The 27,983-nt window shown below is 51.7% G+C and overlaps 3 protein-coding genes across 5 annotated transcripts; 2 read left to right on the top strand and 1 right to left on the bottom strand.

The window, feature by feature from the left end:
- The first annotated feature begins 544 nt into the window (after nt 1-544).
- Nucleotides 545-14,741, top strand: SYCE2 (synaptonemal complex central element protein 2). Its single transcript, XM_059061425.2, has 5 exons — nt 545-631; nt 1,251-1,366; nt 11,624-11,834; nt 13,135-13,323; nt 14,437-14,741. Exons 1-5 carry the CDS (start codon nt 617-619, stop codon nt 14,482-14,484), a joined length of 579 nt encoding a protein of 192 aa, XP_058917408.1. The 5' UTR covers nt 545-616; the 3' UTR covers nt 14,485-14,741.
- On the bottom strand, nt 13,806-20,217 carry GCDH (glutaryl-CoA dehydrogenase). Of its 3 annotated transcripts, XM_059061422.2 has the most exons (12): nt 20,009-20,217; nt 19,803-19,932; nt 19,678-19,713; nt 19,249-19,392; nt 19,012-19,074; nt 18,557-18,727; nt 17,721-17,850; nt 17,423-17,639; nt 16,779-16,882; nt 16,388-16,513; nt 15,938-16,098; nt 13,806-14,352 (listed from the first exon to the last, which is right to left on the bottom strand). In XM_059061422.2, exons 2-12 carry the CDS (start codon nt 19,891-19,893, stop codon nt 14,279-14,281), a joined length of 1,317 nt encoding a protein of 438 aa, XP_058917405.1. In that variant the 5' UTR covers nt 19,894-19,932; nt 20,009-20,217; the 3' UTR covers nt 13,806-14,278. The 3 variants fall into 3 exon arrangements, with proteins under 3 accessions (XP_058917405.1, XP_066888734.1, XP_058917404.1); XM_067032633.1 differs by lacking the exon at nt 19,678-19,713; XM_059061421.2 differs by lacking the exon at nt 13,806-14,352 and having other exon boundaries at nt 15,763-16,098; nt 20,009-20,077.
- Nucleotides 20,218-25,009: 4,792 nt separating this feature from the next.
- On the top strand, nt 25,010-27,983 carry KLF1 (KLF transcription factor 1). The gene is made up of 3 exons (XM_059060780.2): nt 25,010-25,133; nt 25,783-26,623; nt 27,808-27,983. Exons 1-3 carry the CDS (start codon nt 25,047-25,049, stop codon nt 27,981-27,983), a joined length of 1,104 nt encoding a protein of 367 aa, XP_058916763.1. The 5' UTR covers nt 25,010-25,046.

The following is a 27,983-nucleotide window of genomic DNA, read 5'->3' as shown; positions in this document are numbered from 1 at the left end:
TTTGTAGATACTGGATACAAGTTGTTAAATATTTTCTCCCAGTCGGTGGCTCCTTGTGCGCCAATTACTATTATTGTTGTCACTATTAACTAATTATTGTTATTACTACTATTATTAAGGGGTATGGGCCCAATTCTTAAAGGCCAGGCCCCCATGCTTTCAAGGAGCTTCCGGTTTTGGAGCGCAGGTAACTCTGATTCAAGGTGGTAACTGCATAAACTTTTTCACCGAGGGCAATAGGTCGTAATCAAGGGACAGCAAAGGTCAGAATTTTTTATTGGAAAGACTTCTCCGGGCAGAGCAGATGAACGGAATCATAAGGAATGAGCGCAGGATTCTCAGGATTCCCCTACTCACCTTGGGCCCTGGAACCTCACACATGCGCACACGCCCGCTCAGCGACCACAGGCTCCTCCCGGCGGTGCCGGCTGCGCGCGCAGCCCCTAGACAGCCCAACCGCCACTTAACGGCCGTCCCCGCCCCGCTGCGCTCGGAAGTTCCCCGAAAGAGGCGGGGCCAGGAGTACGCACCGCGGTCCATCTTGGGGGCGGGGCATCCCGGGGGCGGGGCCGGCGCGTACGCAGAGGGCGCGAACAAGAAGGCGGGAAAAGACGGAATGGAGCGGCAGGGAGTACGCTGCGCTTGTTTCTTTCGCGCGGGCGGTGGGCGGGCGGACGGGCAGGGAATGGCAGTGATCTTGAGCTTCCCCGACGAACCCGAGCCCTGCCGCTTGTCTCCTGCCATCGCGGCGCCTCCTCGCCCAACTGGGCTCCGATTTCCTGACTGACCTACCGGGCCCTGACTAACCGACTGATTGTGTGACTGACGCGCTGACAGCCCAGGCAGGACCGACTTCCACGCATGGCGAGTGGCAGGAGTAGGGTAGAGACAGACTCAGACATCCACGCGCCTCACCCGTTTTTCTTCTTCTTTTTCTCCTACTTCTTTTCCCTCCTTGAAGGCCTTGAGCCAACTTGCACACCAATTAGCCCAGGCCCCCCAGCACCGCATCCGGAGCACCTGTCCTCACCCCGGCCCCTCCAGTTCTCCCCACCTCAGTCCTCCTGTGCTCCAGGCACAGGACCCCCGCGGTCCTCGTGGTGCCCTTCCCAGCACCCCTCGTCTCTCCTGCGGGTCCCCAACATGCTGCAGCGGCAGACAGAGGTGTCCAGGGTTGAAGGGACGGGAGGAGGGGGATCTGACCACTTCTCGCCCTCCTTCGACCTCTCAAGCGCTGGCCGTGCTCACAGGTGGACATGCCCCAGGTAGAGTGCAAGGACCAGGAGCCACAGCTGTTGGGGGAGAGCCAGGAGCAGCAGCAAGGCGAGGAGAGCCGCGAAGAGGAGGCTGGTCGAGGGCCAGCTAGGTGAGGAAGAACCCGGCCCATCGAGTCCAAACAGACCCCTGAGTCCCTCTCATTCACCCTTTTCTTCCACAAGACCCTACCAGTGTCTGCTCTTGTCGCATTTGTTGCACGGACTCGTCCAGCATCTCCCATGTGCCTGGGATGGAAGTTCTGGGGACACAGCGGTGAGGTGACATTCTAGGAGAACATCTGTAAACTCGGGAATATGCAGTAGTCAGGGGATGTTAAGCGCTCTGGGGGACAAAATAAGGAGAGAGTGACAGGTGGCCAGTTTATTTATTTATTTTTAAGTTGGTAAAATATGTTTTGTTTATTCTGATGCAAAGCCAGTCTAAATCAGCTAAGTCTAAATTATAAAATAAGCTTTCAACAACTAGAAAACAACTTATATATATATATGCATTAGCCAATCTAAATTAATCCAGCCAAGTATTGCTTTGAAGAGGCCCTTAGGTACCTGGAGTTAATTTGAAAATGAAGAAAAAATTGCTTAAGAACATCATATAGCAGTTCCTGTTCACGACAGCTATGTATTGGATTGGCCAAAAAGTTTGTTCGAATGTTCCATAAAATAGTCAGAAAAACCCGAACGAACTTTTTGGCCAACCCAGTATGATGCCTGTGAACGCCCCTTCTCCCAAGAGTCTACAGCTACATATGGAACAACTTCCTCTTATAAAAACCTAAAGGCTGACTGAGTAATAACTACACATTACGCAAATGAGAAGAAAATCACATCAAAGTGGGTAGGAAAGACTAGGAAACAATCTCACCATGTACCCTACCCCCAGTGTGGTGTCCCATAAGCAGGAGGGAACTCAAACCCTGGAGCTTCTCCCTGAGGACTGAAGGGTTCAAACCCACTCCTCAGGCATTTCAACTTTGAAGACATACGCTGGAGAGATAAGCTCCCCAAATATCTAACTCTGAAAACCAACAGGGCTCATGTTCCTAGACCCACCAGACTCTAGTGATCTTAGAAGCTGCTCTTTTTTTTTTTTTTTTTACATCTTTATTGGAGTATAATTGCTTTACAATGGTGTGTTAGTTTCTGCTCTATAGCAAAATGAATCAGCAATACATATACATATATCACCATATCTCCTCCCTCTTGCGTCTCCTTCCCACCCTCCCTATCCCACCCCTCTAGGTGGTCCAGGTGGCCAGTTTAGATCAGAGGGTCAGGGAAGGCTTCACGGAGGAGGTGACAAGTGAACCATGAGGGTAAGGAGGACGACACTCCAGGCAGAGAAACAGCAGCTGCAAAGGCTTGGAGGGAGGACTGTGCTGGAGCAGCATGAGTAAGAGGAAGATAGTAAGAGATACAGTCAGACAGGTAATGGGACTTTGGATGATAATTACCCATGAAAAGATTTGGAATAGAGGAGTGACAGGAAGTGACTACAGCAGGGTGAGGACTGTTGTTAATAAAGTTTTATTATAACAGGGTTGCTTCTGCAGAGGTGAATTGTTGCACCTGAGACCATATGGCCTGCAAAGCAGAAGACTTCCTATCTGGCCCTTTATAGAAGTTTGTAGTCCTCTGGACTAAAAGGCTCCCTCTAGCTGCTGTGTAGAGAACAGATTATTGAGAGTGGGATTGGAAGCAGGGAGGCCAGTGATCCAGTGATGAGGCAATTGGAATAATTTATGTGCAAGATGACCCTAACTTGACCCAGGGTGGATCCATGTAGGTGATGAGAAGTGGCCAGATTCTGGATAGATTTAAGAAGATAGAACTGACATAAACTGCTAGGGGATTCGATGTTGGAGTAAGAGAAAGAGCAGTGTCATGGATGACTTTAAAAAAACATTGTTTTCTTGCACATTTATTCACCAAGTATTTATCAAGTGTCTTCTTTACCCAAATACTATTTTAGATGCTGGGGATATAATAGTGAACAAATCAGAATTCCTGCTCTCTTGGAGCTGACTTTCTTTCACTTAGTAATACACACTTAGTAATTTACACAATGTACCCCAGTTTATCTACTCACCTGTTGAAGGACATCTTGGTTGCTTCCAAGTTTTAGAATTATGAATAAAGTTGCTATAAACATTCATATGCAGGTTTTGTGTGGGTGTAAATTTTCAGCTCCTTTGGGTAAATACCAAGGAGCACAATTGTTAGATCATATGGTGAGAGTATTTTTAGTTTTGTAAGAATCTACCAAAATGTCTTCCAAAGTGGCTGAACCATTTTACATTCCTATCTTCAATTAATGAGAGTTCCTGTTTCTCCACATCCTCACCAGCATTTTGTGTTGTCAGTGTCTTTGATTTTCCCCATTCTAACAGGCGGTAGTGGTATCGTTGTGTTGATTTGCAACTTCTTTACCAAGTATGAAGTTGAACATCTTTTCATATGCTTGTTTGACATCTGTATATCTTTTTTGGTGAGGTATCTGTTCAGATCTTTTGCTTATTTTTATTTTTTAATTTTTATTTTTTTGCGGTACACGGGCCTCTCACTGTTGTGGACTCTCCCGTTGTGGAGCACAGGCTCCGGACGCACAGCCTCCGGACACGCAGGCTCAGCGGCCATGGCTCACGGGCCCAGCCGCTCCGCGGCATGTGGGATCTTCCCAGACCGGGGCACAAACCCGTGTCCCCTGCATCGGCAGGTGGACTCTCAACCACTGTGCCACCAGGGAAGCCCTGCTTATTTTTAAATTGGATTTTTTGTTTTCTTATTGCCAAGTTTCAAGAGTTTTTTATATATTTTGGGTGTCAGTCCTTTATCTAATTTGTGTTTTGTGAAGATTTGCCCCCAATCTGCGACCTGTCTTTTCATTATCTTAATGGTGTGTTTTGCAGAGTAGAAGTTTTAAATTTTAATAAAGTCCAACTAACCAATTTTTTCTTTTGATATTGTAACTAAGAAGTCACCACCAAACCCAAAGCCATCTAGATTTTCTCCTATGATATCTTCTAGGAGTTTTATAGTTTTGTGTTTTAATTTAGGGCTATGATATCTATTTTGAGAAAAATTTTGTGAAAGGTTCAAGGTCTGTGTCCAACTTCACTCTTTTTGCATGTGGATGTCCAGTTGTTCCAACACCATTTGTTGAAAAGACTCTCCTTTCTCCACTGAATTTTCTTTGTTCCTTTGTCAAAGATAAGTTGACTTTATATGTGTGGGTCTATTTCTGGGCTCTCTATTCTGTTCCATTGACCTATTTTTCTATTCTTTCACCGGTACCACACAGTCTGGATCGCTGCAGCTTTAGAGTAAGTCTTGAAATCAAGTAGCATCAGTCTTCCAACTTCATTCTTCTTTAATATTGTGTTGGCTATCCTGGGTCTATTGCCAAGCTGCCTTTCGAAAAGGTAGGTAATTTTTTTAAAAATGTGATTTCACTTGGTGGCAAGTGCTGTGAAGAAACAAAACAGAGAAGGAGCAACTAGAGCGACAGGAAGTTTCGAGTAGCTGGAGATCTCTAAGGAGGTCACATGAGGAGGAGCCAGCCAGGAGGCGCCCAGGACCCCAAACATTCCAGGCAGAGGGAGCTGCAAGTACCAAGTCCCTGAGGCAGGAGCAGGCCTGGTGTGTTCACAAAACAGTGGGAAGCCCAGCGTGTCAGGCATCGTGATTGGCAGCAGTGACACCCAGGGTACACTGACAGACATGCTCATACACTCCCAGTGCTTCCATCTGACAGGAAAGGCATATACGGAACAAGTACTGACATGGAGGAGGTCAGGTAGCTAGGAAAATTTTCCCCTTGTGGGCAGGGGAGTGAGTGCCAGAGGGGGACTCAGCACAGGCTAGGTCACAGGGCATTTTGTCGGCTGTGGACTTGATCCTAAGGATTTTTTTTTTTTTTTTTTGGTAACAGCTTTATTGAGATATAATTCATATACCATACACTTCACTTACTTAAAATGTACAATTCAATTGTTTTTAGTACATTCACAGAGCTCTGCAACCATTACCACAGTCAACTTTTTAACATTTTCATTTCCCTGAAATAATCCTTTGACCCCTTAACCATCACCTCCCAGTCCCTGCGTCCTTCCCAGGCCCTGTCAACCACAACTCTACTTTCTGTCTCTACAGATTTGCCTCTGCTGGATATTTCATATAAGTAGAATCATACAATGATGTGATCCTTTGTGACTGGCTTCTTTCACTGAGCATAATGTGTTCAGGGTTCATCCATGTTGTAACATGTATCAGAACTTCATTCCTCTGTGTGGCTGAATAATATTCTATATTATGGATGTACCACGTTTTATTTATCCATTCGTCAGCTGATGGAAATTTGGGTTGTTTCTCTTCTTTGGCTCTTGTGAGTAATGCTGCTATGAACACCCATGTACAAGTTTTCATTTCTCTTGGGTAGATACCTAGGTGGGGAATGGTTGGGTCATAGAAGTAACATGCTCAGGTTCCTGTTATAAAAAGACACCGGCTGCTCTGTGAAGGATGGGTGGGAGGGGGCCTGAGTGGACCTGGGAGATAGGTGGGAGGCTTCTTCAGGGGTGGCATCTAGCAGGGCAGATGGAGAGAAGATGACGGGGGTCATTTAATGTAGGCATGAGGAAGGTGTTGAGCTGAGCATGTCTCCCAGCTGCGGTGTGCTGGAGCCAGCTCCTGCCCTCAAGAGCCAGTTCTACACATCTCTTCCCAACCTGGCATTTAGCAACTTCATGTTAGTAGCTTGAAATTGGCTATAGTGGGAGTCTCTGCACCATGGAAACTGGCAAACACTACATATCAAGGCTTCCCCTGCCACTACTGCTCCCTGCTTTCTGGTTTGGGGCAGTTTCCAGCTGGCAGAAACAGAAGTTGTATTTTGCCCTTGTTGAGTCTGTGGTGACCAGAGACATACACATGAATGCGTCCAAGATAGGGGTTGGACCTTCTGACGTAGAATTCAGGGTGGGGGGGGGCAGGGGCTGGAGATGGTGCTGCTTCCGTGAAGGAGCTCACCTGGGGATAGAATGAGGCTCAGGACAGGGCGCCTGAGGACTGCACACACAAAGCCAGCTTCCTCTTGCCTCCCAGATTCCTCAGTTGTAAACCAGACCGCGGGGCGGAATGGTTTCCAGGTGTGTGCAGTCAATTGGAGACCAGGACAAAAAGAAGTAAATAACTGAAGTAGTTTGAGAACACCGTCCCTCAAATAGTATGTTTAGACTGGGATCTAAGTGGTGAGGAGACACAGACAATTGTGAAGTCATTGAGAGACTTCAGGGAGTTCCGAAAGAGCTTTGGGCTGAGAAGCAGACGGATGAGAACCAGTGCACGGACCAGTTAATAGATCCAGCAGCAGACTCTCAGTGACATGATTAAAATGTGAGCACATTTCGGGCGAGAAGAGCAGAGGATGAAAGGAATGGGCTCCGCAGCTTCAATGCAAACCTTCCCCCTTCCTGGCTGTACTTCAGCAAGACATTATTTTGCTCAAGCGCCAAAGATTCTGTTGTGTTCCTCCTTGAATGTTTGATTAGCTTGCCTCCCCTCCTGGGACTGCTGCCTGCGGTGGTCATAAGTGGCTGGCGGATTGTTTACTTGTATATCTGTTAGAGGCCACGGAGGGAGGGCCCCACCAGCGGGTGGCTCTGGCTCACACGCCTGCCAATCACAGCTTTACCTGGAGCGAACAGATGGTCTCTTTCGCTTAAACCCATTTCCTCCGCAGTTCCCGGGCCCCCTGCCAGCCTGAGCTCTTCTCGGGGAACTAGGTCCTAATCCTCAAAGCCGAATTAGGTACTCCTTAGAAGGACAGACTGTCATAGATGAGTGGAGGGATGTGTTCACAGCCCCCATCCCGACCCCCCCACTGCCCTACCCCGTGCACACGCGGCCTACTGTGTTGAGCTGACTTCCATTCCCTGGCCTCCATCCAGGGTTGGGCAACAGAGGCAGGCTCGGGAATGGGGCGAAGCCGGTGGAGAGGACACGGTGCATTTTGTTTATTAAAGTTAATTGGTGAATGCAGGCCCAGGGAAGCCTATGATTCATTAGCATCCTGATTAATATGCAGCTGCTGAGTATTAAGAAAAATGAAATGGAAAGGAATAAATCCCCAAAGGAGAGGTTGGGAAAAATCAAAAAGCTCTCTGCAGACATCTGATGCAGGCCTTTGTCCCAGAACGAAATTTGAGTGAGCTGAATTCCATTGATTTTTCACCATTCGTGTAGATGCCACGAAGACCAGTTCCAGCTTTATCCCCTCAGCTTGAAAAAGGAGAAACTTTGAACAGTTAGCAGCTCAAGCAGGTTGTGAGCAATTACACAAAAAGAAGCACCTGGTTGTATCATTGATTTTAGTTTCAGAATCCTATACTGTTGGGACAACAAAGCAACTTTGGGTGTAAAGTGGCTTCAGAGCAAGAATGTTACATCTGGCTCTGTCTCCAGCAGCAGTTCATTCATTTAGGTTTTCGGCAAATAGTTGTGATGCCTTTGGAATGAAGGCAAGGCAGCCCCTGCCCAGAGCGTGTATGGCGCCTGGGGGGAATCTAGTGTACAAACTGGCAGTGTTGTGATTAGAAAGCAAAGGTGAGGTAAGGATGCTCCAAACGTTGCCTCGTGACGTTGACAGAAAGGAACAATCATTTCAGGCAAAGGTTGATGAGTTTGGTGAAATTGTGGAAGGTTTCAAGTTGCTGGGAGTGGAGGGTGAAAAGAGAAGGTGGAGGCCAGGGCCCTGGAAAGCCTTGTGTGCTGTGCTAGGGAATTTACTTGCTCCTGCAGCTGGTGGGGGCTCTTGTAGCAGAAGTGGGACGTCAGACTGCGGTTATAAGGTCACTAGGGCCCAGGTGAGAATGATAGGCGTGGGGTTGTGAATGGTTGGGTGGGGAGGAGAGGATAGATTTGGGAGAAATTCAGGAGGTGGAAATGAAAGGATTTTGTGACTGGATTTGGAAAGACAGAGAGAAGAAGCCAGGCTCCAGGCTGACTGCTAAGTTTCTGGCTTGGGAACCAGGTGGCTTTTGGTGTCATTCACTGAAATGAGGAGGGAGGACAACCTTGGGCTGGTGTGCAGTTTTTTATGCTGTTGGTTTTTTTGGCCACGCTGCCCTGCATGTGGGATCTTAGTTCCTCGACCAGGGATCCCCTTCATTGGAAGCGTGGAGTCTTTTATTTATTTATTTATTTATTTATTTATTTATTTATTTATTTATTTATGGCGGCGAGCAGGGGCTACTCTTCATGGAGGTGTGTGGGCTTCTCATTGCGGTGGCTTCTCTTGTTGAGGAGCACAGGCTCTAGGGCACACGGGCTTCAGTAGTGTGGCCCGCAGGCTCAGTAGTTGTGGCACATGAGCTTGGTTGCTCCATGGCATATGGGATCTTGGGATCTTCCCAGACCAGGGCTCGAACCCGTGTCCCCTGCATTGGCAGGCGGATTCTTAACCACTGTGCCACCAGGGAAGTCCTGGAAACATGGAGTCTTAACCACTGGACCACCAGGGAAGTCCCTGGTGTGCAAATTTAGAGGAGTTTGAAATGCCTCTGGAACAGCCAAGTGGAATGGGCCTGGGGATAGTCAGGTACCTTGTTAGCGGCTCAGAAGTTTGGGAGAGGGCTTCCCTGGTGGCGCAGTAGTTAAGAATCCGCCTGCCAATGCAGGGGACACGGGTTCGAGCCCTGGTCCGGGAAGATCCCATATGTCACAGAGCAATTAAGCCCGTGCGCCACAACTACTGAGCCTGCACTCTAGAGCCTGCGAGCCACAACTACTGAAGCCGGCGTGCCACAACTACTGAAGACCATGCGTCCAGAGCCTGTGCTCCGCAACAAGAGAAGCCACCACAACAAGAAGTCTGCGCAATGCAACAAAGATTAGCCCCTGCTTGCCACAATTAGAGAAAGCCCACGTGCAGCAAAGAAGACACAACACAGCCAAAAATAAAATAAATTTATTTTAAAAAAAAAAGAAGTTTGGGAGACATGAAAGCATGGATGGTAATGAAAGCCCTTGCTAGTCATTCATTCATTTATTTGATGCACTTTTATTATTCTTCCCATGAGAGGTAGGTACCAGGGACAGCAAAACGTTTTTTAACAAGAATGCCCAGGGAGACTTTCGTTGGTCTGTTGTTTTCTAGCTGCTATAAGGCTTTGCTATAAAATGTCTGTCTTGATCAGAGGCACACTTTCTCATCTTGATAAAGGCACTGAACACAAGTGTCTGGCTTTGGAGGCAGATGAACTTGAATGCTTTATGTGAAGCCAGAGGAGGGAGGACTAGATCAGTATCCTTCACTCATTCAGCAAACAGTGGAGGACTTACTATGTGCTGGATGCTGGGAATGCAGAGATAAATGGGGAGATAAGGGTGTGAACAGTGACAAGCATAGGTCATAGGCGGCTTTGAGATGCCGTGGTCTGGGCTAGCTCTCACAGTCAGAGAACAAATGCAAAGGCCCAGGGGCAAGAAAACTTCTGGTAAGGAATACACGAGGACAAGGACACAGCCAGCGTCTCGGGCCGGAGGACTTTTGTGTCAGTGAGAGCCTGGCTCTCGTGCACCCAGGTTTCACTGTGCCTGCATCCTGAGCCAAAATGAAGAGCTCAGGCAGTCGGGGAGAAGTCAAAAAAATAGTGGTATGGAGGAAGCATCCAAAAATCAAAACGTGTTTTTCTAAGTAGCTGTGCCTGGCTTGCAGTCATGGCTGACTTTATGGTTGTGTGTGAACTGGTGTGTTGAGGAACTGCTGGGTTGGCACCTCCGAGTCAGCCATTCAGAGCTGGAAGCACCTCAGGGGGCGAGGAGGAAACTGAGGACTTTGGGGGAAGCAGGACACAGGCCGGGGGTCAGGCCAACTGGGCGCCACATGCGGCTCTGCACAGACTGGCTGGTGATCCTGAGAAAGTGACACAACCACGCTGAGCCTGTGTCCTCAGCTATGAGGTAAAGATGATGGGGATAGACCCCAAAGCGTGGTTGTGAGGATGCAGCAAGATGAGGCATGTAGTTTAGCATGGTGCGTGGCAGACAAAGAAATGGCCAAAAAAAAAAGCAACTCACCTTAAACATTTTAGCTTAATTTAAAACACCAATGGGTCTGCTGATCAGACTGCAACATTTTTCTTTTTTTTGCATAAGCTCATTCATAATGCATTACCCACAATTTCCACTTTTGTGTTTTTATAGCAGAGCAAAAACTTACAGGCCTTGACAAAGCGATCTGTATGCAGAATCCTTCTAGATTTTTGTGTTCTTGGTCCCAATATATATCTGTCTCCCCCACACTTGATTTAATAGTTATGTTTTATTAGGGTCACCTTTATTCATTCCATTTAGCTTTAGTAGACACCCGTCCCTTTTTCGCATGTCACTAGCTAACACGATATTTAATGAATTGCATAATTATAGTCATGTGTACAGTGTGGGACAAACATAACTAACTCTTTTGAGGGTTATTCTTTTAAGTTTTATTTTTTAACATAACTACCTCTTTTTAAAAAATTTTATTTATTTATTTTTGGCTGTGTTGGGTCTTCGCTGCTGCGCATGGGCTTTCTCTAGTTGCGGCGAGTGGGGGCTACTCTTCGTTGCAGTGCGCGGGCTTCTTATTGCGGTGGCTTCTCATTGCGGAGCACGGGCTCTAGTCGTGCGGGCTTCAGTAGTTGTGGCACGCGGGCTCGGTAGTTGTGGCTTGCGGGCTCTAGAGCGCAGGCTCAGTAGTTGTGGCACACGGGCTTAGTTGCTCCGCGTCATGTGGGATCTTCCCGGACCAGGGCTCGAACCCGTGTCCCCTGCCTTGGCAGGCGGATTCTTAACAACTGTGCCACCAGGGAAGCCCCCCATAACTACCTCTTGACAGGCCACCTTACCAGATGGGAGCAGAGACACACAGGTACACTAGCCCCAGGTGGTCTGCATGCTGCTATGAGCATCACTAAGTAGGTTTAGAAAGGGATGGAAAGGGATTCAGCAGGCTGGTGACAGGAAGATCATCTAAGAAAGCATCTAAACTATTTTTAATATTATTGATGCTCATTTCAAAGCAGCAAGTTGGTGTAATAAAACGACTGTGGGCTTTGCAGTCAGGCATATCTTCTTGTTCTGGAACCTTGGGCAGATTTTGTTTGTGCTCCTGAGTCTGTTTTCACAGTTATAAGATGGGATGCCATCCCTGCCTCTCAGGGGTGGGGTGGGGGTGTATGTGTGAATGAAATAAACAAGTGTCACCCACGAGAGACACACAACACACGTTCTCCTCCCACCACACAGCTAATTCAGATCAGCCACTGTCAACAGAGTTCGGCGCTGATCTCAGTTTCCTATAATTTCAGAAGTCAGGTTTCTAGCCCCTCTATCGCCACCTCCAGTGCCAACCGCCAGCTGATGATGCTGGAAGGGAAGTCAGGACCCTACTTCTCCTCTCTGGACTCGAGCATCAACATCCTGAAGAAGAGGGCCCAGGAGCTGATCGAAAACATCAACGAGAGCAGGCAGAAGGACCATGCCCTCATGACCAACTTCAGAGACAGCCTCAGGATCAAGGTGACAGATTTCCCCCCACATACTGCCAAGCCCCAGTGAAAGGGGAGGGGGTTCTTTATGTAAAAAGTGAAAGGGGAGGGAATGAACTGCAGTTATGTTCCCAGCATGGTGCTAGGCAGTTTGCATGCAGTACCTCATTTCACCCTTACAACAATCCTGCAGAGACTGGACCCATTTTGTAGATGGGAAAAGTAAGGTTTGGAAATAATTTGCCCAAGTGAGAGAACCAGGATAAGAAGCCAAGGTTCATCTGCACCCACAGCCCAGGCCCTTACTTCATGCCAGGACTAATGGCTGTGGCAGGAGGGCATTGAGGCATAACCTGCATTGTCACACCCATTTGTCCTCCAGAAGTCGAATGATTTGTGACAGGAGAGTGGAGGTCCCTGCATGGCTGGGGCGTATGTCTAAGAAAGCCTGATGTTATGTTCAGGTCTGGTGTTAATGGTTCTCCCCGCCGATGCTTCTTCCGAATGCGTAATGGGTCCTGTGAGCTGGACAGCTTGTGGATTCCACATGTCATCTCTCAATGACAGGCTGACTTTTTTCCCTGCCCCCCACCGTCCCTACCTAACTTGTACATAGAAAATTTAGAGAGTAGAGGAAAAAATATAAAAACACCCTTATGATACCACCACCCAGAAGCCACTTTGTTGCATGTTTTCTTCCAGTCTCTGTTCTATGTACTTTCTTCCTAACCTGGTTGAGCTTATACATAATTTTACACCTTGTTTTTAAAAAATATTTATTTTATTTTATTTATTTATTTTCCTTTTTTTTTTTTTTTTTGGCTGCATTGGGTCTTAGTTACGGCACATGGGATCTTTGCTGAGGCATGCGGGATCTTTTTCTTTATGGCGCACGGTCTGCTAGGGTTTCTCTCTAGTTGCGGCGCGCAGTCTTCTCTCTAGCTGTGGCGTGCGGGTTTTCCTCTCTCTAGTTGTGGTGCGTGGGCTCTGTGGCACGCGGGCTCTCTAGATGAGGTGCGGGAGCTCAATAGTTGTGGCATGTGGGCTTAGTTGCCCCATGGCATGTGGGATCTTAGTTCCCCGACCAGGGATTGAGCCCGTGTCCCCTGCATTGGAAGGCGGATTCTTTACCACTGGACCACCAGGGAATTCTCGCACCTTGCTTCTTAGAAAGAAAAACTTAACATATAGGCAATTTCACCTCCAGTCACAGGAGTTGCTTTTACCACTTTTATATGATAAATTGCAGAAATCTTAAAGAGCCAGCTAGAACAAATGTCTTGTGATGCCTCTTGTTTGACTTTCAAAGAACACATCTTATTCTTTCAAAGGTTTCAGACCTGACAGAGAAGCTAGAGGAGAGGATGTATCAGATTTATAATAACCACAACAAGATCATTCAGGAAAAGCTCCAAGAGTTCACCCAAAAAATGGCAAAGATCAGTCACCTGGAAACAGAGCTCAAAGAAGTGTGCCACACGGTGGAGACTGTGTACAGAGACCTGTGCGGCCAGCCTGAGGTATGACTGAACTCACACATGCACATGGGTGCCGCCGGAGGAACGAGAGTTGTAGCAGCTAAGATGAAAGTAAATGTCAACAGAGAACAAGGACATTAGCACCACCGGGCCCTAAACCCCACAGGGGCCACTATTACTGCAAAAGCCCTGGGGCTCTTGCCATCCCATTTGTGGCCCCATGCTCCCCTGTAATGTGGTGAGTCCGAACTGAGAAGCTGGACCGTTATTTCCCACACTGTGCGTCAGCTCTGTGGTGACAGAAAGGACAAAGTCCCCTCTGCCCTCAGCCCTGAGCCCTGGCAGTGCCTAACCGGGTTTATTTATTACAGCCGAGCCCAAGACTCAGGCATGGATCACTCTGGGGAGAGGGAAATCCCCACCAGGTCCCAGCGCGCTTCACAGCCCCGACACATGTTCCTTTCTCCTGTGACTGAAATAACTTCTCGGGTGGTTACAAGTAACTGTGGTCCAACACTGTGGGCTCAGACATGCAGACTCTTTATTATTCTCTCTTCCCCCCTCACGCTGCTCCAACGTCCAGCATAAGGCACTTACCCTAAGATGGGAGGGTCAGAGGGTGCAGAGTAAACTCTTGCTGTGTGGAGGGGGTAGTTTGTGTAGTCAGACACCAAGTGGGTCTCACAAGTTGCTTCTGTCACTCTCCTTCCCTCTCCCTGCTCCCCTGTCGAAGGGAGCTTCTGTTCCAAGGTGAGTGGAGTCTGTTCCCATCCACAGTTAAAACTGGATCGAGAAACTCAGTACAGAGAGTCCCATCTTCTTTTTAAGGAACACATTTGAATGACTTCAAAAGGGAAATTTTGATATTTAAAAATCAGCGTCTCTCACTTCCCACCAGAAGAATTGGCTCCATCTGCCACCTCCCTGCCTAAGCTCAGAGCGCAGTGTCTCCCTGCGAAGGGGTTTGGTACCATCCGGGCTCCCAGGTGAAGTGGGTTCACTTGCTGGCTGTGAACGCCTGGATCCCTGTGATTGCCCTTCCGAGGATCAGAGCATGGATGTCATGAGTGCCTGGGCAAGATAAATGCAGGGTTGGTTTGGAGTCTTAACAGCTCACAACTTCCCTTTAAAGTCAATCTTCATGTCTCCCCACAGGCTACTACTTTGGAAGAAGAACAGACCCACAAAGACAGCGAATGCTGACGGCTGCCAGGAGAGCCTCCCTTAGTGACAGCCACCAAGGAAAGGCTCAGAAGCCACCATTCTGGCCATGCTGAGAAAATTGTTTTTCCGAGTTCTGTAATGCATCTTGGCAAAAACTGACCGACCAACCAACCCAAAGCTCCTTGTGCCAGGCCCAAAACTGCAGCGACTCCAGCCCCCACCATGGGCCAAGCTTTGGTGCTCCCCGATTCACCTGACCCCAACCCCACATGGTTGATTAAACATTTGATTTTCAACCCAGCCATGCTTTCTTCCCACAGAGGTGGAAAGAGCTGATGAGCTCTGCAGAAATGGATCAGGCCCTTTCTCACCCACAGGAGGAATGGGAAAGCAAACATCAGACAATTAGTTGCCTGTCCCAGATGATCCCCCATCCGAGAGCCACCGCCCCACGCCCCACATTCCACATCCCATCCCACATCCACACGTCTAAGTAATACTTTACAGCCCTCAGTGTTCTCATTTGCTCTTCCTCAGCTTCCAGAGGTGGAAGGCAGAGATTATGGCCTCCTTTTTATGGAGCAAAATAATTCTATTTTCTTCCTAAAGTGCAAATCTGACCCCGTCCCTCCCCTGCGTAAAACTATCTGAAGGTGCCCTGTGCTTGTCCTCCGGGTCATTGTCATGCCTGTAGAAAACCCCCACCCCCAGCCCTCCTTGCTGTTTCTGGAATGTCCCATCCAGAAGAACACATGGATGCTATTTCACCATCTCTGCCCAGGGAGCTCCTACACCTCCCTCGAGGCTTAACAGGGTCCCACTTCCTTCCTAAGAGATTGAGTGCCTGTTACAGCTCCCTCTAGTTCTGTGTGACTCACACTGGAATTGTACACCTCTTTTTTTTTTTTTGGCTGCACCACGGCTTGTGGGGTTTTAGTTTCCCAACCAGGGATTGAACCCAGGCCACCGCAGTGAAAAGGCCAAGTCCTAACCACTGGACCGCCAGGGAATTACCCACATCTCTTTTCTTTTAAATTATCTTTTTCTCTGTCTGTCTTCCCATTAGGCAAGGGGTTCTGAGCCCCATGCGAGTCACAACTAGTTGTCAGGTGCAAACACCACAGCCTGCAAATGATTTACCTTTTCTCTTTTTTTCTCACATAAAATGGAGTGGTGATTCCTGTATGTAGCTGCACTCTCACTCCCTTGTATCCACCAGCTCGCTGGGCATTAATGCCCTGCTCTGGAAATGCCTGAGGAAGCCGTAAGCAGGCTTGGGAACATCCCTCCCCTGGAGCATAATGAAGGAAAGGACTGGGAGGGTTTACTTCCACGGTCCCAGTATGGGCCACTCCAGATGAGGGACACAGGGTGGGACTTGCCCCAGGTCATGCTGCCGACTGGTGACAGCTGGGAGTAGGACTTGGGTCTGCTGTCCTCTTCCCCAGACGTGAGGCCACTGTGAACCCCACCCCAGGGATCCGGCCCCCACCTTCATAGGTGTTCACGGCCTCCAGGTTCATGGCATGCCGGATCACGTGATACTCGTCAGAAATCCCATTTCCTCCCAGCATGTCTCGGGCCTGGCGGGCAATGTCTAGGGCCTTCCCACAGTTATTCCTCTTCAGCAGGGAGATCATTTCCGGGGTGGCCCTGGGAACAGCACAGATGTGTAACAAGCATTGGATTATAAAGAACTGACCCTGCTTTGGGCATCCAGGCATCCCTACACCCTGGGCAAACCCAGCTGGGGAGGACGGTTACCGTCACAGTAACAGACACAGCTCCTAATGAGGGAGAGGCAGGAAGGGATGGGTCCCAAGGGGCCACCAGGCAGGAAGGACCTCTCTCTCCAGGGCCAGCTGCCACCAGGCCCAGAAGGGGCACTGGGTCCTCCCACCACAGCTGCCTCCCGCTTCCTCCCCAAACACACAGTCCCTACTTGTCTTGATCCTTCAAGCGGCCGAGCTGCAGGCAGGCGTGAAGGCCCAGCGTGATCTCGGTGAGCATGTCTGCCAGCTTCTTCTGAATCAGTTGGTTCTTGGCCAGTGGGACACCAAACTGGATCCTATGTGGTCAGGGTCAGGGTAAATACAAGGAGGGCTCCACTCCCCAGTCCTGTCCTAGGGCCTTCCTATGCTGCCTCAGCCCCCATGCAGCTCACTCTGGCCCTATTGTTGACTGAGCCCCTCACTGCTCAGAAGGACTTCCTTGGCCATTTCACAGAGCAGGGAACTTAGGTCTCGTGGGTGGGGGCCAGGGATAGGGGGGTAAGAGACGGAACCCAAGCCCCACACACCCCCCCAGGAGTTCTCATGGCAGCCCCTACACACCTGTCCAGGGTGTACTGCCGGGCCGTGTGCAAACAGAACTCAGCAGCTCCAAGCACACCCCAGGTGATGCCATAGCGGGCGTTGTTTAGGCAGCCAAAAGGACCCTGCAGGGTTCAGAGGGGGCCTCAGCACCACCAAGAGGAGATGAGAGGCCTGCGCAGAACTAACTTTTAAGTAGGAGGGGGAGGCCCCCTCCCCAGACACCCAAGACATGCAGTCAGTGTAAACAAGGGGGACTCAGGGCAACTGTTTAAGTCACACACGGCCTTGACACCAAAGCTCATGCACATAAGGTCTTGCTCACTGCCTGCTCACTCTTGGTTTGCATACAGTTCTACCCAGCCCAGGGTCTGGATTGGATGCTCAGACCTAGGGGCTGTGTAAGGAGACAGGAAGATGCACATGCATCAAAGGATTAAGCTTGCTCAGGCCTATATGTACTGGGCAGAGCCAGCACGAGTGAGATGGTCACCAAAATGGGGCAGCTTCTGCACATCAGTGGGCCAGGCAGAACCTCTCCAAATCACTACTGTGTGAACTCCATGTGTGTCTGTTCCCCAGCCGGGTCTCTAGCATGGTGCCGGCCCAAGAAAAGAGAACCAGCAGGTGACCTGATGCCAGTTCCCAAGGTGGCTGCTGCTTACCGCCAGACCAGATGCCTTGGGAAGCACATTCTCCTCTGGCACTTCCACATCGTCCATGATAATCATACCCGTGGCTGAGGCCCGCAGAGAGAACTTTCCCTCAATCTTGGGGGCCGAGAGGCCCCGCATCCCCTTCTCCAACAGGAAGCCCCGAATGCAACTATCTTCGCACCGAGCCCACACTACAAACAGGTCGGCCACAGGTGAGTTGGTGATCCTGGAGGCAGGACAGGCAGTGAGGCATCTGGCCATCACCCACTGCCCTTGCCCACCTGCCTGAGGCGCCCAGGCCCCTCACCAGGTCTTGGCCCCATTGAGGGTGTAGCTCCTGCCGGACGGGTTCTGGCGGGCTCTGGTCTCCATGCTGCTGGGGTCACTCCCATGGTTAGGCTCTGTGAGCCCAAAGCAGCCCAGGAGCTCCCCCTTGGCTGCAGGCATGAGACAGGGTCACCAGGCTGCCTCTCCACCATTCATTCCCTCTACTGAAGATTGTCAGCCTCTCCACTGAGCCAGGCCAAGGCAGATCCAGCCCTGCCCTCACAGCACTCCCAGGTGGTGGGCGGACAGGTCTCACCCAGGCCACAGTCACAATGCCATGATGGGGTGAGGCCCAATACAAGTCAGGAAAGGGTGGGCTAAACTGTCTTGAAGGGCAGTGAAAAGGAGTTAAGCAGGAAAAGGTGTGAAGAGCAGTCCTGGTAGAGGGACCAGGATGTGCAAAGGCCTAGTGGTACAACTGAGAATTCCAAGTAGTTGAGTGTGGCTGGGAAGGAGCAATCAAGGGAGCGGCCAGAGATGAGGTGGAAAGATCAGCAGAGGCCCGTGGGGTTTTGTGGACCTGCTTAGGAACTTAAGACTTTAAACTTTGTACTGGAATGGGGAGTACAGAAAGCAAATCCTGGGGGAAATGATGGTGGTGAGGAAGGGGCAGAGTTAAGAGACCTAGGGAAAAAAAAAAAGACCTAGGAGAATCAGATGTGGGGGTGAAGCCCAGGGTCTGGCAGGGGGCCTGAGTGGCCAATGGTAATATCCTTGGGGTGAGGACAGAAGGCAGACCTGGCGATAGCCCTGCCCCTGAGTTTCAGACCATCGGGACTGCCTTCCTTCCACCAGGCTCCACAGGCAGCTGCTCACCCAGCCGGGGCAGGTACTTCTGTTGCTGCTCCTTGCTGCCGTACGCGTAGATAGGGTGCATGACAAGGGAGGACTGGACACTCATAGCTGACCTGTAGCCACTGTCCACTCGCTCCAGCTCTCGGGCCAGGAGCCCATAGGCCACAGATGAGACTCCAGCACAGCCATACCCTGGTGGGGCGGGGAGCGGGGAGGGGAGAAATAGGGCAATGGGGGACAAAGCCCTGCCCAGCTGAGATCAGTGACTCCTGGGGCCCAAGAGACAGAGCTACATAGGGGCACCCAAGGAGAGGGTACCAAGCTGGCCCTTACTTGAGGGTTTCATCCCCACAGCCACTTCAGACAGAGGGATTAACAGCCTCTCTTTACAGACTGGGAAACTAGGCTCAAGGAAAGGAAGGGGCTTTTCAGGACACAGTGGGGGCTGCAGAGTGTGGAGAGAAATTTGTCCCTACCTTTGATGGTGGGGCCCAGCACACCCAGCTCCCCCATCTCTGAGATGATCTCCCGGTGAAAAACTGCAAAGGGACAGATGCCCAACTTCAGGCCCAGCCTTGGCCCATTGGAGCCCCAACCCAGGGCCAGAGGTTCCCTAAGGTCCAGCTAGAGCAGGAATAGCTGGTGTGAATGGTGGAGAGTGGGGTTCAGGTGGCAGCGGTAGCTCCAGGGTGCCCACCCGCCTGCCTGGGCACCTTCATTGCGATTGGCCAGCAGGATGCGGGGCATGAGGCGCTCCTGGCAGTAGGTGCGGAAGGTGTCCCTGATGAGGACCTCATCTGCTGTCAGCTGCTCCTCCAGCAATAGTGGGTCCCTCCAGTCAAACTCGGGCCGTGAGGCTGGACAAAGTTGGAGGAGGTGGGGCTCATCCCTGCCCACCCGACCACCACACCCTCCCCTCCCCCAGAATCATCAGCCCCATCCCTCAACCCCCATTTCGTTCCCAACAAATGTGGGCTGCAAACAGGACTGACAAAGTGGGCTTTCTCGGGGAAACTAATTGCCTCAGCGGCCCTGCCTCCCCGCCTGGGCAGCCCTCGGATTCCGGGACAGAGCCCATCCAGGACAGACAGACAGTAGTTGGACAAGGGCCGCAGACGCACGGCGCGACAAGGGGTCCTTACACTTGGCAGATCGGCTCTGGGTCTTCCCGCCTTTTTCTGCAAACACAGGACGGGAAAATAACCCCGGGAAAGTCCCCGAGCCTCAAGTTTCTCCCTCCCCATCCCACCCCCGGTCCGGCACTGACCGGTTTGCGTTGCCGCCGAGCTCCAGGAACGAAGGACTCGCAGGCTGGGTCCGCGGCTCAGGAGCCGCCCATAGACGCCTCTCAGGGCCATGTGGGCAGCGAGCTGGCGAGAGGAACAACCAAGGCCGACCTGGAGGAATGGAGGCGTCTGAGCGGACTGGCTCCCCTGGCCCTTTGCGCCCTTCGCCCCTATAGCCAGTCCTTACCTGGAGCCCCCAGGCTCACCGCACAGGCCACAGTGCTACTGACCAAGGCTTTTGACCTCCGGAGGGGGCGGGCGGGGAAGAGGCCAAATGGGGCCTGTCATTGGTTCGTCCTAGGACTCCGCTCTTTCAAGGCTCTGCCTTTTAAAGGGGCCACGAAAACCTTGCAGGCGTAAGCAGGCACGCCCAAGCAGAGGCACCTTAATCCCTTTAAGGGGAGGAAGCGGGAAGGGGCGGAAAGCGAGTGCGCTAACTCGATTGGCCAGCTGTATTCCTGCTCTGATTGGCCCTGGGAGGGAGCTCGGCCCACTCCTGGTAGAAGGGGGAGAGGGCAGAGTCTGGAGTTAAAATAAGCAATTGAGGCACGAGAAAAATGAGTCCTAGTACCCAGGAGACCAGACCTCAAGTTCTCTTTTACTCTGTGTGGGAGGAGGAAGTGGGCTCTGGTGGGCGATGTCAGCCCAAGCTGTCTGCCAGTGTGTCCCAGGAAACTTGCTAGCCACATGTGACTGTGTGACTTGGTGTGATTCCCTATGCTTTGTGATTCTGTGCGGTTGATTGAGCCTGAGTGACTGTGTATCTATATGTGAATGGGGCTGGCTGTTTCTGTGACGTTGTGCGGCTGTTGACTATGGGTGGTTGTGTGTCTGTGTAACTGTGACTGTCTGTGGCTGAATGTCTGTGGTTTCTTGTCTAATTGTAAGCTCGTGTAATGGTATTCTGTGTGATCGTGTGTTTTTGTGGTACTGTGTGCATGCCTCTGTGTTTTTTATAATTTTTTCAGGGCTACTGATTTTTTTTTTGGCTGCTTTGGGTCTTCATTGCTGCGTGAGGGCTTTTCTCTAGTTGCGGTGTGCGGTTCTCTCATTGCGGTGGCTTCTCTTGTTGCAAGAGTGCGGGCTCTAGGCGCGTGGGCTTCAGTAGTTGTGGCACGCAGTCTCAGTAGTTGTGGCTCACGGACTCTAGAGCACAGGCTCAGTAGTTGTGGCGCACGGGCTTAGTTGCTCCTCAGCATGTGGGATCTTCCCGGACCAGGGCTCGAACCCGTGTCCCCTGCATTGGCAGGCAGATTCTTAACCACTGCACCACAGAGAAGCCCCATGACTCTGTTTTGATGGCTTTCTCCGTAGATGTGGCTGTTATCTTTGTGACAATATGACTAGATATTTTTGTGTATGTCTGGGCGATAGTATATATGTGTCAGTGTGATTTGGTCTATGTGTTGTGTGTGGTTGTGAGCTTGAGTATATAGCTGAGTGAATGGTTATGCTCACCTAGATCACTTTTATGAGCACTTGTGTGGTGTGCTTTCGAATCTGGATGCATCGTGCTTGACCATCTCTGTATCTGAAAGTCACTCATCTACCATGACCCTGTCCATTTCCCAGTTGGGGAAAGTAAGGCTCAGAAAGCAGATTGGTCTTGCTCAAGGTCACAATGGACCAGGTGCAGAGCAGGGACCAGGACTGGGATCCAGGCCTCCTGCTTCCCAGGACAGACCCCTCCCTGCTCACCCAGGAACACCTCTTCCCACATAGACAGTCTGGGTAGTTGTGTGTGTAGAATGCTCTGTCTCACACATTGTCTCTGACTGAGAATGATTGGGAGTAACTGTGAGATTGTGTCTGAAGGTGATCACTAGCCTGCAAATCCCCAAGTGCCTGGGGCCTGGGTGTGTCCAGACTCTTCCACTCTCTGGGCCCTTCTTGCCCTTAATATCCAAATAAAATGACTTGAACTCTCCTCTTCACTCAGCAGGGAGTCCATCACCACCCTGAATTGTCTGGGATTCTGCATAACTCTTATTCTTCTGGACACCTCCCTCCACCAGGAACCAATGGCCTCCCTCCTTCCATCCCTTCCTTTCACCAAAGCTCCCTGCCCTGGAGTTGTTGTGGATATTGGAGTTCTCTGTAGGGGGGTGTAGAGGGTGATGACAGCATACACATTAGGAAACCCAAACTGAGGCTCAGGCCTTGCCACCCAGGGAAGTCTGTCATCCGTCCTGGCTACCTGCTCCCAGAGGCCTTATCTCCCAGCGAGACGCCCACCCCTCCCCCCGACCCTCATCCTCTTGCCTCACCTTTCAGAGCCAAACATGCCTGTTAGTGCTTTATCCTAAATCAAGGAGATGTGCCCCCAAGAGACACTCTGCTTTCTTCTCTAGGAAACCACTCTAATTTCAACCATTTTGTTTGATTGAAGTGAAATTCACATAACATAAAATGAACTTTTTTTTTTTTTTTTTTGCTGTGCCATGTGGCTTGCAGGCTCTTGGTTCCCCGACCAGGGACTGAACCCCAGCCACAGCAGTGAAAGTGCCGAGTCCTAACCACTGGGCCACCAGGAAATTCCCTAAAATGAACCATTTAAAGTGTACAGTTCAGTGGCTTTTAGTATATTCACAATGTTATGCAATCACCACCTCTATCTAGTTCCAGAACACTTCCATCACCTCTGAAAGGAGACCTTATACCCATTAAGCAGTCACTCCCCATTTCCTCCTCCCCCCCAGCCCCTGGCAACCACTAATCTTTCTGCCTCTGTGGATTTGCCTATTCTGGATATTTCATGTAAGTGGAATCATATAATATGTGACGCTTTGTAACTGGTTTCTTTTACATAGCATGCTTTTGAGGTTCATCCATGTTGTAACATGTATTAGAACCTCATTACTTTTTATAGCTGAATAATATTCCTTTGTATAGATGGACCACATTTTGCTTATCCATCCGTTAATGGACATTTGAGTTGTTTCCACCTTTTGGCGACTGAAACTAATGCTACTGTGAATATTAGTGTACACGTACTTGATCCAGTACATGTTTTCAGTTCCCTTAGGTATATACCTAGGAGTGAAATGGCTGGGTCATATGGTAACTCTATGTTTAACTTATTGAAGAATCATCAAACTGTTTTCCACAGTAGCTGCACCACTTTGCATGCACACCAGCAGAGTACGATGGTTCCAATTTCTCTGCATCCTCACCAACACTTGTTATTTTCCTTTTTGTTGTTGTTGTTAATAGCCATCCTAGTAGGTTTGTCGAGCTGGTTTTTACATTACTTTTTTGTTCCCCCCACCCTTGTTGCACATGATAATTTTTTGCCTTTTTGTGTGATGCATTTATGGTGCACCAACTCTGATGACGTGCCTCCATCTGGGTGAGGTTGTATGTGTTTCACTGTCAGCGTGTCTGATTTCATGTTAGTGTGCTTGCGTTTGGGTGCGCCCCTGTGGTCGTGCATTAGGGGTTCAGTTGTGTGACTAAATAATTATATACAGTATCAGAGACAGGTGGCTATGTCTATGTAAGGTTGTAGTGTGTGATCGTGTCTGTGCCTGATGTATAACTGTGTGCCTGACTACATCAAAAGTGTGTTTATGGGGCTTCCCTGGTGGCGCAGTGGTTGAGAGTCCGCCTGCCGATTCAGGGGACGCGAGTTCGTGCCCCGGTCCGGGAAGGTCCCACGTGCCGCGGAGCGGCTGGGCCCGTGAGCCATGGCCGCTGCGCCTGCGCGTCCGGAGCCTGTGCTCCGCAACGGGAGAGGCTACAACAGTGAGAGGCCCGCGTACCGCAAAAAAAAAAAAAAAAAAAAAAGAAAAAGAAAAGAAAAGTGTGTTTATGAATGGTTGTGTGGATGTGTTTTACACTTTTGTGTCTCAGGCTTCGTCTGTGTTTGATGGGATTGTGTGACTGCATCTTCTATAATTCTGTGACAATATATCCAGGATTCTCCATGTGTCTGTTCGGTTGTGACTAAATCATGTGTGTGACTGTGTGTGATTTGGGGAACTGTGTATGATTGTCAGCGCCTGATTATGAATTCTATGTCTGAGGGATTGTGTGACTATAACATCATGTAACCAATGTAGTGGATGGTTGTTTTTGAGCCTGAGAATTGTATGTCTGTGCATGGTCTATGTGACACACAGACACACAAGTATTTGTGCAGGGGCTATATGGGGTGTGTAACTTGGGGACTAGGGGATTTGTGTCATTATGTAATTGCACTGTGTGTGTGTGTGTGTGTGTGTGTGCGTGCGCGCGCGCTATGAACTATGTGTCTGTGATGTGTGTCTGTGTCACCCACCTGGACTCCCTTGGCATCACAGTCTCTGGTGCAGAACCTCAGATTCCCTCCCCCATGTGTGGGGTAGAAATCAAGAAGCAGCCAGGTCTCCTGCAGGTCAGGAATTTCCTATGGCCCGATCCAACTTTCCCGTGCCACGCAGGAGAGGGAGTCACGGCCTCTTTCCCAGCTCCCATCACGCTGGAGCAATTCTAGCCGCACCAGCCTCAGCCTCCATGCAGCTACACTCCCTGCAACGCCGCCCGGGTTGTGGGGGCTGTCCATGGTAGACAATGACGGCTGATTGGCAGGGGCCTCTCCTGACACTGGGCTCAGACCCTGGGAGCTCACTACCCAGGAAATTTAAAACCAAGTTAATCCCCCAGCCCCCAGCCCTCCCACTCACCAGGGACAGAGCCTTGGCTGTTCTGGGCCCCCACCTGATAGCAGCCTCCAACGTCTGGGGAGTCTGATAATGCTTGGGTTGGCAGAGAGTTCATGCCAAGTCCCGCCATCAGCACAGTTGCTGTTGTTTATGGGGAAGGGGAGCTGCGAGGTCCTGGTCAGGGGCGAGGGGGTCTTGAAGCTCCTTCCCAGAATCCCCTTTCTGCCTGTCACCCCTTCTCCAGGAAGGTAACTGACAACGGGCTCCAAGCTTCTCCTTCTTTGGGAAGCCAGTGCCTCACTTTGCCCAACCCCTGAACCCCCAGCCCCTGAACCCCCAGCCCCTGAACATCTGATTGGCTTTGGATACAGGATCAGTCTTTAAGGCTCAGCCCCAAACAGGCCTAGGCGAAGTCTGTTCCCCCAGAAACGGTGACCCCCGCCTTTGCCTGCCCCTTATCAGGGGCTGCAGCCAATCAGCTGAGGGCAGAGAGGAGCCCTCCAAGGGGCCATCAGAGCCTCAGAGCCCACGAGGCCGCCAAAGGAGAGGAGGCCTGAGCCCCAGGGTGGGCACCAGCCAGCCATGGCTGCAGCGGAGACCGCCTTGCCCTCCATCAGCACGCTGACCACCACGGGCCCCTTCTTGGACACACAGGAAGACTTCCTCAAGGTGGGGCCAGTGGGGTCTAGATGGGCTGCCAGGGGTTCCGGGCCCAGGCCACAGAGCTGGGGGATCAGGTCTGAATCTTGCCTTGGAATTCAGAGATCTGGTCAGCACTGGGTGTCCTCGGTGCAGGCCAGGGGTCTGGTCTAAGGGCCTATTTCTGTCATAGAAAAGTGAGGCTGGCGACTGAACAACTCAGAGATCTAGGCTCAGTGAGACACCCCCAGATACCAGAGGGAAATGGCAGATGTGTCTAGGGGAAATCCAGGAATTAATCTTTGAATTAATCTTGTTGGGGGACAGGGAAGAAGAGGAAGATTCTTGGGGGAAACTGAGGCAAGGCTGAGCCTCCCCCAGCCTTCCATTCTTGGCTCTGCCACCCCTTCCCCCTTGCCTGAGTGTGGCTCCAGATAATGTAAGCCTTATCTCCTGTCTCCAGCCTGACCGATAGACCTCTGTCTCTGAAGCTGAGGTGGTGGGGGGAGGGGGGGGAGGACAATGTGAGGGACAGACTGACATGACAGACAAGCAAACAAGACCCCTTTATTGAGCCTCTAGCCAGTCTGCCCCCATCAGGGCATCCAGCCCCCGCCGTCTCCGGGCAGGATACCCTGGTGTCCACTGAGGCTTCGTGCTACCGGCTCCCCTCCCACAGTGGTGGCGCTCTGAAGAGGTGCAGGACTTGGGCCCAGGCCCCCCCGACCCCACAGGGCCACCCCTTCACGTGAGGCCTGAGTTGGAGGACACGCCCGGGGAGGACGAGGACGATGAGAGGGATGCGGCTACCCCCTGGGACCTGGATCTCCTCCTCACCAACTTTCCGTGCCCACAGCCGGGCAGCGCGCCCCAGACCTGCGTCCCCCAGACTTGCACTCTGGCGCCTGGCGAAGGTTCCGGGGTGCAATTCCCACTGTCGTCCGAGACTCTGGGCCCATACGCGGGCGGCCCGGGGCTGGTGGCTGGGCTCTTGGGTCCCGAGGAGCACCCGGGCTGGGCGCGCCCGGCCCCACGAACCCCGGCTCCCGATGCCTTCGTGGGCCCAGCCCTGATTCCAGCCCCCGAGCCAAAGGCGCTGCCGCTGCAGCCGATGTACCCGGGCCCGGGTGCGGGTTCCTCCGGCAGCTATTTCCCCCGGACGGGGATTTCAGTGCCTGCAGCGCCGGGAGCCCCCTACGGGCTGCTGTCCGGGTACCCTGCGCTGTACCCGATGCCGCAGTACCAAGGGCACTTCCAGCTCTTCCGCGGGCTCCAGGCTCCGGCGCCCGGTCCCGCCACGCCCCACTCCTTCCTGAGTTGTCTAGGGCCCGGGACGACGGGTGCAGGACTCGGGGGGACCACAGGAGACCCAGGAGGGACCGCGGAGGCCGCGCCATCCAAGCGCAGCAGGCGATCGTGGGCGCGCAAGAGGCAGGCTGCGCACACGTGCACGCACCCGGGCTGCGGCAAGAGCTACACCAAGAGCTCTCACCTGAAGGCGCATCTACGCACGCACACAGGTGAGGGGGCAGGGCGCGGTGCAGGGACGGGGTGGGACCTTGGGAGCCAAGAGCTGCCGAGGAGCTGGAAACCAGGAGCAAGGGGCGGGGCTAAAGCAAAGTCTCGGAGCAAAAGGCTGGGCAGGAGCTGGGGACGAATCTGGAACATCAGGAGCCGGATGGGAAGTAGTGCGGAAGGCATGTGGTGGGGACGGCGACAGGACATGGAAAACCTGGGAAGTATTTCAAGGAACCGAAGGCTAAGACCTGGGGCAGGGACGGGCCGAAGAGCAGAAAGCCAGGCAAGCTTGTAGGGGCCGGGGCTAGAGGAAGGACTGCGGGGAGAGGACAGCTCGAAATACCAGGGGCGGGGCCAAAGACCCAGGGTTCAGTTTTGGGGCAAGCGGGAGCGGAGTAAGGTGTTCTGGGGCGGTAGCCAGGAGTATAAAGAGTGGGTTGCTTGGTTAGACTGTAGGGGGCGTGCTGGAGCTCAGGAGAGTTAGTTTCAGGGGCCCGGACGCAGAGGCAGGTCCTGGAGAGCAAAGGGAAATGACTGGGAAATACAGGAGGGTAGGCATAGGAGGAGAAGCCGGGCCCCAAGGAGCCAAAGACAGGGGAGGGGACGTGGAACAGAGGCGGGGAGGAGGAGGAATGAGGCCTATGCATAGGGGTCCGCTCAGAGGATGGGGCGACGTGTACAGACCCGACCAGGAACGCAGGGAGGAGGGGCCAAGCCTAGCAGGGGGAGAGCGTAATCATTGGGGACAGGGCCTGGAACACAAGGTGGATTTCGGGGCTCAAGGGCCAAGGCCAGGGACAGGATTGGGCAGCAGCTTGAGGGTCCCCTGGTGCAAAGGAGGGGCTGGGACATAGGGGCAGTGCCAAAGGATGAAGATTGTGACGGCATTAGGACGCAGGGGCAGGGTACCGGGCACAGGAAGTAGGGCTAGTAGTGTAGAGGGCGCGACTTGCGACCAGGAAATGAAAAGGGGCCTGGCGCCAGCAGGAACAGGAGAAGAAGGGTCAGGGTAGCGGAGGGCGGTCCGGGATACAGATTCAGACTCTCACCGAGAGTGAGTACCTCCTTAAATTTCACGACCTAGGCGCCTCAATTGCCTCACCCTAGTCCCGGCCAAGGCTAGGAGGGAGGACTCTGGGACCAGGTGTGGGGGACAGTGGCTCTCAAGGCTTCCTCGTCCCCCCAGGGGAGAAGCCATACGCCTGCACGTGGGATGGCTGTGGCTGGAGGTTCGCGCGCTCCGACGAGCTGACTCGTCACTACCGAAAGCACACCGGTCAGCGTCCCTTCCGCTGCCAGCTCTGTTCACGTGCTTTTTCGCGCTCGGATCATCTGGCCTTGCACATGAAGCGTCATCTTTGA

The sequence above is a fragment of the Kogia breviceps genome, chromosome 4 (assembly GCF_026419965.1).
Source record: "Kogia breviceps isolate mKogBre1 chromosome 4, mKogBre1 haplotype 1, whole genome shotgun sequence".
Taxonomy (NCBI): Eukaryota; Metazoa; Chordata; class Mammalia; order Artiodactyla; family Physeteridae; genus Kogia; species Kogia breviceps.
This window is presented reverse-complemented; position numbering and strand designations above follow the sequence as displayed.

Bases quoted from the DNA above. Each gene is read 5' to 3' on its own strand.
- SYCE2 (XM_059061425.2), top strand. The intron at 11,835-13,134 runs GTGACAGATTTC...ATTCTTTCAAAG, and splicing joins GAGACAGCCTCAGGATCAAG to GTTTCAGACCTGACAGAGAA. The intron at 13,324-14,436 runs GTATGACTGAAC...GTCTCCCCACAG, and splicing joins ACCTGTGCGGCCAGCCTGAG to GCTACTACTTTGGAAGAAGA.
- GCDH (XM_059061421.2), bottom strand. From the start codon at position 19,893: ATGGCCCTGAGAGGCGTCTATGGGCGGCTCCTGAGCCGCGGACCCAGC. The intron at 19,075-19,248 runs GTGCCCAGGCAG...GTCCCTTTGCAG, and splicing joins GCTGGCCAATCGCAATGAAG to TTTTTCACCGGGAGATCATC. The intron at 18,728-19,011 runs GTAGGGACAAAT...CCGCCCCACCAG, and splicing joins GCTGGGCCCCACCATCAAAG to GGTATGGCTGTGCTGGAGTC.
- KLF1 (XM_059060780.2), top strand. From the start codon at position 25,047: ATGGCTGCAGCGGAGACCGCCTTGCCCTCCATCAGCACGCTGACCACC. The intron at 25,134-25,782 runs GTGGGGCCAGTG...CCCCTCCCACAG, and splicing joins CACAGGAAGACTTCCTCAAG to TGGTGGCGCTCTGAAGAGGT. The intron at 26,624-27,807 runs GTGAGGGGGCAG...TCGTCCCCCCAG, and splicing joins GCATCTACGCACGCACACAG to GGGAGAAGCCATACGCCTGC.